At 31.5% G+C, this 10,415-nt stretch overlaps 1 protein-coding gene across 1 annotated transcript in view; it reads right to left on the reverse strand.

Moving 5' to 3' along the window:
- Positions 1 to 10,152, reverse strand: part of LOC108915392 (probable cytochrome P450 6a14) — a 20,223-nt gene extending 10,071 nt beyond the window's left edge. Inside the window, exons 1-2 of the mRNA XM_018721414.1 lie at positions 9,993 to 10,152; positions 1,165 to 1,394 (exon numbers count right to left, since the gene is read on the reverse strand). Of these exons, the coding sequence (XP_018576930.1) occupies positions 1,165 to 1,390 (226 nt within the window). The 5' untranslated portion in view covers positions 1,391 to 1,394; positions 9,993 to 10,152. The remainder of the gene's footprint in view (positions 1 to 1,164; positions 1,395 to 9,992) is intronic.
- Positions 10,153 to 10,415: the final 263 nt, after the last annotated feature.

A 10,415-nucleotide genomic window follows, 5' to 3' on the forward strand; every position in this document is an offset into this window, starting at 1 on the left:
CCATCGATGGATATCTGGGAAACCGCCCGAAGGATTTTTTTGAAATTGTGATGGCGTGATACGGACTGTGGAGCCTACCAAGCTAAAATATTTTCAAGGTCATCGTATTTCCGGTTATACCGGAAGTTGATACTAACTTTCTTATTTTAAATGGAACCCCCTGTATATTATTGCAAAAAAATTAGGGTTTCCATTTAAAAATTTCTAGTTTGCCACATATTCTGAACTTCATATTTTGAACTTCATATTCGATATTTTTTTTTGACCACCCTGTATAAAAACTGGAAAATTTTCATGTCAAATTCGATAAAGTAGGCCTTTCTCTACAAAATGTCCAATTTGCACAAAAAAATAAACCGGGAAAACTAAATTTTGCTGACAGTCTGCAGCTGTCAATTTTTGTTTAAAAATGGAAATATCTCTCGAAATATGTTTTCAACTTAATGATGTTTCCAAAAATGCAATAATATACAGGTGGTTCAATTTAAAATAAGAAAGCTAGTATCGACTTCCGGTCTATTGAAAATATTTTAACTTGGTGGGCCCCACGGTCCGTATCACACCATCACAATTTCATAAAAATCCTTAGAGCGGTTTCCCAGATATCCATCGATGGAGTTCGAGGTGGGACACTCTGTAGACACTTTTTTCCAAGGACTTCAGTATAAACCAGCCATAACTAAGAATAAAGAAATCTTCTCTAAACATGTTGGTTGGTTATTGAAAAAATGTGTTCTGACTTCCTCGCGACAACTAGTGGAAAAGGACCGAAAACAAAAACAAAACTCGAACAAAATGTAGCCCGCCGTGTGCCAAAAAATCTCTATTGGTTGGCCTAAAACGAAGCGATTGCGGATATACAGGGTAGGAAAGTACCGATGTCTATCTGAAGTTACGTGAGAGCGATAAAGTAAGCCATAGAAATCCATGTGATAGACAAGAATGGGTATAGTGAAGGCTTCTAATAGTCACCGCCCATTTCGCCCTTCCACAAATAAGAAGTGGATCTGTAGGTAAACTAACCTATTTTGGGTCAAGATATCCGCCTTTCCAATGTACACAATACTTAAGGGACACAATGTACATTCCACCAATTTTACGCACCTTTTTATTATATTTAACTTCACTTTTGAATAATAAATTGTTTTTTTTGTTCCCACCCACCTTTGGCTTTGGCTTCTTTGTACAATTGGGTGGTCCTGTCGCCGAAGCTTTCTGGGTTTCCACCGAAAAAGGGATTGGGCAAGTTCCCGAATGGAAAGGAGGGTTCGATGTACGGGATGTTCTTCCGGCTCCAGTACGAGTATTTCCATTTTATATAGGCGTATCCCACGGCTAGCAGCGTGGATATTACTGCTAGGACGTCCAAAAAGGAACAATGACAAGCCATCTTTCTAAAAATGAAGAAAATTTTATATATGTGAAATCTATCTTGGGCGGGTGTGGCAAATCCTCACGTTCTTATAATGGCATTTAATTCTCAAATGTGGTATATGATATGTCCAACAGTTGTAGTTTTTTTTTCACGAAAAATATTTGAGATATTTTAAAAAGTCAAGCAGTCAGGTATTGGTTGTCATGGGTTCTTTCAAGAAAAGAAATCAACGAATTTCTTGGGACGCACCAAGTGATATTTTTTTTATTGACAAAGGTTGACATTTATATTAAATTGCAGCCACTGTAATTTGATCCTGTTCTACTGCTAATTACTTACAATCATTTCTGCGATTAAATTATTACAACGTTTAAATATACAGAAGGTACAAAATGGATGCTTAAAATCAAGCAGCCATGCTTTGATAGCCAAAAAGAAACACTTGCTGTCTACTCCAGTCGGCAGAGGCCGAAAAGTTACTGTTGGTGACATTTTCTTGATAACTCGGAAATAACTACATAGGTCTACTTTAAATGATGAGTATAACAACAGGCTAATTTGCTGACAAAATATTTTATCAGGAAAAAAAGTTATTAACAATTTAATCGTGAAAAAAATTTTTTTAAGTAGTTTTCTTTAAATAACTCAGGGGTGACTTTGTACGAAAAAATGCTTAGGACATGATTTTGTTCATAATAAAAATAGCTACAAAATGGTGGTGGTCCGGTTACGAAATTTGCAATAACAAAGCCGTGAGATTGAAAAAACTGTTTAAAACGCCAATTTTTTTAAGTTGCTGAAAAAATGTCAATTATAAACAAAAAGTGATAAAACTTTCGAAAACTATAGTTCAATATATATGCAATAATGACGCTAAAGCCGAAAATCAGGAGAGCAAAACTTTTTGTTCTATAAGGTGTTATACATTCATCGGCATCTGAAACTCGAAACTTTGCCAAATTTGTTCGAAGCTTTGCTGACACTTGAAATTTGGTACACACATAGTGTAAATATGCAGAAACCAAAAGCAATTTGCAAAATTCAAGTATCTTCATTTTTGCAGTTTTGGTAAGGTTTTATACGTCACCCTAGTTTTATACGTCACCGTTTTTTTAATTTTTGGACGTATATTTATGTATATTTATAAAATATTCCATTACGGTAGATTAGCCAGCATAATTACCTACAATTTAAAAAAATATATATTTTCATCGTTTAGATCCTAAGCTACTTAACATTTTGCGCCTGTTAGCCGTAGTCGTACATTATTCAACATATTAACATAAAACAAAATCGTACGTGTGGGGTAAACCTTTAACTTTAAGTAAACAATTGTTTAAATTTACTGTTGCATATTTCTAATAGTATACAAGCGCCGAAGAGCGGAGCTCGCGCTCGAAAATGAAAAGTTAAAGGTTTACCCCACACGTACGATTTTGTTTTATGTTAATATGTTGAATAATGTACGACTACGGCTAACAGGCGCAAAATGTTAAGTAGCTTAGGATCTAAACGATGAAAATATATATTTTTTTAAATTGTAGGTAATTATGCTGGCTAATCTACCGTAATGGAATATTTTATAAATATACATAAATATACGTCCAAAAATTAAAAAAACGGTGACGTATAAAACTAGGGTGACGTATAAAACCTTACCAAAACTGCAAAAATGAAGATACTTGAATTTTGCAAATTGCTTTTGGTTTCTGCATATTTACACTATGTGTGTACCAAATTTCAAGTGTCAGCAAAGCTTCGAACAAATTTGGCAAAGTTTCGAGTTTCAGATGCCGATGAATGTATAACACCTTATAGAACAAAAAGTTTTGCTCTCCTGATTTTCGGCTTTAGCGTCATTATTGTATATATATTGAATTATAGTTTTCGAAAGTTTTATCACTTTTTGTTTATAATCGACATTTTTACAGCAACTTAAAAAAATTGGAGTTTTATACCGTTTTTTCAATCTCACGGCTTTGTTATTGCAAATTTCGTAATCGGACCAACGCCATTTTGTAGCTATTTTTATTTAGAACAAAATCATGTCCTAAGCATTTTTTCGTACAAGATCATCCTGCTGAGTTATTTAAAGAAAACTACCAAAAAAATTTTTTTTTTACAGTTAAATTGTTAATAACTTTTTTTCCTGATAAAATACTTTGTCAGCAAATTAGCCAGTTATTGTACTCATCATTTAAAGTAGACCTGTGTAGTTATTTCCGGGTTATCAAGGTTTGACACACGCCGAACCTCTGCCAACTGGACTAGTCTACTCCAGTCGAATTAGTGTTTGAACGTACAAAAATTATTAGTAGACATTTCACTTTTCCTACTGCCTATGAAAATCTAGACGAGCTGTCGGAATATTAATTATTTTATGTTGTAGGCAATTAAATTACCTGCAATTCAATGTACCTAAAGTCATATTTCACCAATTTTTTAACCGTAAAATAAAGGTCGAACGCGCAAAAATCAGTTTTCGAAAATTGCGCATTATTATTGCAAAAATCTTGAGAACAAAGAGGCGTTTCTCTTTTTTTTAAATTACCGTAAAAATATATGCTACATACAGGGTGTTCTGAAAGTCCATCAGGAAACTCCGGGAGGTGATTCTAGGGATTAAAATAATAGTAGTATGTAGTGAATTTCTTTTTCATTTAAGGTCTAATAATGTCTCATTTGGTACACCTACTAAGTAGATGAATCTCTATTGGACTAGTCCGAGAAAAGTTACATTATGCGCCGGTAGAGGGCACTTTACCTAGAACTCAAAATTTGTTTTGTTCAAAACTTTTTACTCTTGCTAGACATCACAATTTAAACATTATTGAAAAGAGAAACAATATCACAAAAAATTATGTACTCTTTATTCAAGCTGATAAATGTAACTGTTTAGCAGGAAATCGCTATTAAAGTGTTATTAAACATAAAATTTTTGTAAATACTTTCTGCAGTTAATCAATTTGCCACGCATAATTTTTTTTATATTCAGGTTTTATGATCTAATTCGACTGGAGTATTCATTAAAAATCATTCATTAATTTTATAAATTTCATTGGTGGTAAAATACCACAAATAAAGAAAAATATATGAGTAATAATAAATGAGCAATACTTGGTTATTATACCTATATTAAATTGACTCAATTTTTAGAAATTACCAACATTTGAATCAATAATACTTCAAAAAATGTTATTGTATAGCTTACGCTAATGACGAATATGTCCAATGTTTTTACACCTCTGCTTCGTCAACTAGCATCTTTGAATATTCACCTGTTTCTGTTAATGAAATTGAAAGTTTGATTTATAAACAAAAACCGCATAATACCGGGTTTGATGGTATTTCTGGTAGTATGTTGCAAATATGTACGCCTGTGATTTCCTTTCCTCTAACACATATAATTAATTATTCTTTTGAAACTGGAATTGTTCCATATCAATGGAAAACATCAATTGTTACCCCTATTCCTAAGAAATCGCAAGCTAAAGAATTTGCAGATTTACGACCTATTAGTTTGTTGTCAGTTCCCCTTAAAATTGCGGAACGGGTTATTTATAATCAGCTCATCATTCACTTTAATTCTAATAATGTTCTACCTTCTAACCAATCAGGATTTCGTAAAAATTTTAGTACAGGAACAGTACTTGCGGCTGTGGTTGATGATGCTTTACGAGCTATCGACTCTTCTAAGGTTTTAAGCCTCACGCTTTTAGATATGTCGAAAGCATTTGATTCAATAGATTTTAGCTGCCTATTGGCCAAACTCTTTTTTTATGGAATTCATAATAAATGTCATGATTGGTTTGATTCCTATATTAAAGACAGAATGCAACTTATTAGAATTAAAACTGAAAACGGTTCTTTATTTTCTGAACCTAGAATAATAAAATCTGGAGTGCCACAAGGTTCTGTCCTGGGGCCTTTACTTTTTAGTATATGTACTGCGGACTTTGTGTCGTCAGTAGTGCATACTACTTTGCACATGTATGCAGATGACTTACAAATTTTGTACAGCTTTGAAATTGACAATAAACAAACTGCTGTTGATCTTATTAATTCTGACTTGCATCGGATTAAGGAGTTATGCGATAAAAATGCTCTAATGCTTAACCCAAATAAATGTAAAAACCTGGTTATCGGTACTTATCAAAAAACTAGACAGTTGGGGGATTTTGCTGTTTATATTGACAATTGTCCTTTGGAAAACTGTAGTTCAGTAAAGAATCTGGGTCTTGTATTTGATAATGACCTGAAATTCTCACAACATGTTAGTGAATTATGTAAGAAGGCGTTCATCTCCTTTAAGCAAATAGCGCCTTTAAAACGTTATTTGAGCTCTGACATTAAATTAGTATTGGTCGAATCCTNTCTTTTTTTTAATGCTTCTGATATTGTTTTGTGATATTTTTATTTGTACGATGAATGGCAAAATTCGTAATCCATATTAGAAACTTTTTTCAGTGGCTTCTCAAAAAGAAAGAAATTCTTAGTAAAAGTTGCCGCATCCCCAAACTAGAAGAGCATATTTATTTTTTTTAATATACAATGTAACTTTTTTTAGTTCGAATTAAGTCATTCACAATACAAATAAAAATATCACAAAGGAGTATTAGAGATATTTAAAAAAATACTCACACTATTTATACTATTTCAAAAACGCTTTTGAAATGAAAATGATCTAAAGTTGAGAGCATTATGAGAACAATATGGTAATCAAATTATTATGTTACTCAAACATTTCTGAAAATATACTGAAACGTAAAACAAAAATATCGAGGGCATAAATGGAACATAAAAAGAATGTTACTGAAACCAATTTTTTGAAAGGTTTAATTGGAAACGTATTTTGGGAGGACATCTTGGGCTTCTAGAAAGTTGCCAGAACGTTGCATGGATTTTTATGAAACGTTTCAAGAAAAATGGAAACCTTTCTGAAACATGTCAGAAACTGAAAAATGTTTTGTTCATAACTTTTTACTCTTGCTAGACATCATAGTTTAAACATTATTGAAAAGAGAAACAATATCACAAAAAATTATGTACTCTTTATTCAAGCTGATAAATGTAACTGTTTAGCAGGAAATCGCTATTAAAGTGTTATTAAACATAAAATTTTTGTAAAACTTTCTGCAGTTAATCAATTTGCCATGCATAATNGTTCTGAAAGTCCATCAGGAAACTCCGGGAGGTGATTCTAGGGATTAAAATAATAGTAGTATGTAGTGAATTTCTTTTTCATTTAAGGTCTAATAATGTCTCATTTGGTACACCTACTAAGTAGATGAATCTCTATTGGACTAGTCCGAGAAAAGTTACATTATGCGCCGGTAGAGGGCACTTTACCTAGAACTCAAAATTTGTTTTGTTCAAAACTTTTTACTCTTGCTAGACATCACAATTTAAACATTATTGAAAAGAGAAACAATATCACAAAAAATTATGTACTCTTTATTCAAGCTGATAAATGTAACTGTTTAGCAGGAAATCGCTATTAAAGTGTTATTAAACATAAAATTTTTGTAAATACTTTCTGCAGTTAATCAATTTGCCACGCATAANTTTAAACATTATTGAAAAGAGAAACAATATCACAAAAAATTATGTACTCTTTATTCAAGCTGATAAATGTAACTGTTTAGCAGGAAATCGCTATTAAAGTGTTATTAAACATAAAATTTTTGTAAAACTTTCTGCAGTTAATCAATTTGCCATGCATAATTTTTTTTATATTCAGGTTTTATGATCTAATTCGACTGGAGTATTCATTAAAAATCATTCATTAATTTTATAAATTTCATTGGTGGTAAAATACCACAAATAAAGAAAAATAAATGAGTAATAATAAATGAGCAATACTTGGTTATTATACCTATATTAAATTGACTCAATTTTTAGAAATTACCAACATTTGAATCAATAATACTTCAAAAAATGTTATTGTATAGCTTACGCTAATGACGAATATGTCCAATGTTTTTACACCTCTGCTTCGTCAACTAGCATCTTTGAATATTCACCTGTTTCTGTTAATGAAATTGAAAGTTTGATTTATAAACAAAAACCGCATAATACCGGGTTTGATGGTATTTCTGGTAGTATGTTGCAAATATGTACGCCTGTGATTTCCTTTCCTCTAACACATATAATTAATTATTCTTTTGAAACTGGAATTGTTCCATATCAATGGAAAACATCAATTGTTACCCCTATTCCTAAGAAATCGCAAGCTAAAGAATTTGCAGATTTACGACCTATTAGTTTGTTGTCAGTTCCCCTTAAAATTGCGGAACGGGTTATTTATAATCAGCTCATCATTCACTTTAATTCTAATAATGTTCTACCTTCTAACCAATCAGGATTTCGTAAAAATTTTAGTACAGGAACAGTACTTGCGGCTGTGGTTGATGATGCTTTACGAGCTATCGACTCTTCTAAGGTTTTAAGCCTCACGCTTTTAGATATGTCGAAAGCATTTGATTCAATAGATTTTAGCTGCCTATTGGCCAAACTCTTTTTTTATGGAATTCATAATAAATGTCATGATTGGTTTGATTCCTATATTAAAGACAGAATGCAACTTATTAGAATTAAAACTGAAAACGGTTCTTTATTTTCTGAACCTAGAATAATAAAATCTGGAGTGCCACAAGGTTCTGTCCTGGGGCCTTTACTTTTTAGTATATGTACTGCGGACTTTGTGTCGTCAGTAGTGCATACTACTTTGCACATGTATGCAGATGACTTACAAATTTTGTACAGCTTTGAAATTGACAATAAACAAACTGCTGTTGATCTTATTAATTCTGACTTGCATCGGATTAAGGAGTTATGCGATAAAAATGCTCTAATGCTTAACCCAAATAAATGTAAAAACCTGGTTATCGGTACTTATCAAAAAACTAGACAGTTGGGGGATTTTGCTGTTTATATTGACAATTGTCCTTTGGAAAACTGTAGTTCAGTAAAGAATCTGGGTCTTGTATTTGATAATGACCTGAAATTCTCACAACATGTTAGTGAATTATGTAAGAAGGCGTTCATCTCCTTTAAGCAAATAGCGCCTTTAAAACGTTATTTGAGCTCTGACATTAAATTAGTATTGGTCGAATCCTTAGTTCTGTCTCATCTAAATTACTGTGATTATGTTTATGGTCCTTTACTTACAAATGCTGATAAATTTAAACTGCAAAAAATTCAAAATTGGTGCATGCGTTTTGTCACATATATACCCTTTCTTCACCATGTTACTCCCTTTATTAGACAGTTCGGTAAATTAAGACTCAGTGAAAGACGTTATGTTCATTTTTGTGTTTTTGTAAATAAGATACTGTGTAATACAACTCCTGACTATCTTTATGAGAAGTTGGTTTGGCGACATGATGTACATGATCGTCAGCTTCGTAATTTACACGATTTGCAAATAATGCGTCATCGAACTGAATATTTTAGATGTTCATTTACCTATTTAGCAGGTATGATATTAAATAATGTACTGGTGCCTCAAGACTTAACACTCCGTAATGCAGCTCTGATTAAGAAACGCATTCGTGAGTTGGTCATGGAAAACGATAACTCCACGAATGCTGCTGTTTTTTAGTTTTAGCTTTTTAATTTTTGACTTAATATTAGTATTAATATAATATGCGTGTGTGTGCGAGTGTGAGTCTGACTATACTACGTATTTGTATGTGTATTGCACAAGCATGTATGAGTGTTGTGTATGTATATGTAAGTTATACTGTTTTTTTCATTGTTTTAATAACACTTTATAATTTATTTATATTATTGCTTTTAATATGTGTAAGTTACTTGACTTTCTGAGGGGTAGGCTAATTATCAGTTATCTGTGTCTAGTCCTTTTGTGTATAGGTTGTATATTGTCTTATAACTATGCACAATAAATATTTTTTTACCTTTTACCTTTACCTTTACCTTTACTATTGCTTTCGTGAATATTATTCAGTTAGTAACGTTATTGTATGAGGTAATAACGAACATTCACAATATTTTATCTTTTATATTGTGTTGGTAAGCCCATATTTATCAAAACGTATACATATTTATCATAATATCTAGGTACACAAAAGCCTTGAGATGTAAGAGATCTGAAGATGATTGTTAAGACTGATAAAAGACTGCAAATCATTTTTGACGTAAAAGATTATGAACGTTTAATATAATTAATTATAATTTAATATAATAATTATATTAGGTACATGCATCACTTGATTATTAAACCATCAGCAAATTTTTATGTAAATAAAAGAGTCTCGCTTTGGGAAATTAGAAATAGAACTGTTTAACATCATCACATTTTCTCACTAGGTTAAATAATTCTAATTGTCATTAAATTGATTAAGGATTGTTTATTTACTTTCTTTAATCGACGTATTATTCACAATATTGATAAATATGTAATACAGACCCTGAAGGAGATAGCAAAATAATCTGTAAAATACGTAACTTATTACGTATTTGATAAATATTTTCTCTATTACTCAAAAAATGTCAAAAAAGTCAAAATGTACATAAGTATCTAATAGTAATATAAAAAAATATATAAACATTTTTTATCAAATATTTACAATAAAAAATATTTCAAAATACATACCTAATTCTGTGGATATACTTGCTACAAACGGTAGAACCAATAACACTTGGAAATATTACGATCTATACTTTATTATAAATAACGTTTATAATTTCCTCACAGGATAGTACACGACAAACTCTATGAAATGCAAATCAAAACAGTGATAACTGTATTGTCAAACTAAATGTACCTAGCCTATCTATTTATACAACAGCACTTAAACTGATAAATACGCAACGGTTGTTATCGAGATAAACAGTAGGTATCATTTCTAAATTTAAAAATTAATGTGAATTTGATCGGGCATCGATAACGATTCGCAGATAATTTTGCAGTGACGACTTTTTTGCTACATACATATATTCTAAAATAATGGGATGTTACTCATAAAATCTGTACGATGACGTCACAGTTCGAATGGTACAGTGTTGCCAATTTGTA

The sequence above is a fragment of the Anoplophora glabripennis genome, unplaced genomic scaffold, assembly GCF_000390285.2.
Source record: "Anoplophora glabripennis isolate ALB-LARVAE unplaced genomic scaffold, Agla_2.0 scaffold155, whole genome shotgun sequence".
NCBI classification, from domain to species: Eukaryota; Metazoa; Arthropoda; class Insecta; order Coleoptera; family Cerambycidae; genus Anoplophora; species Anoplophora glabripennis.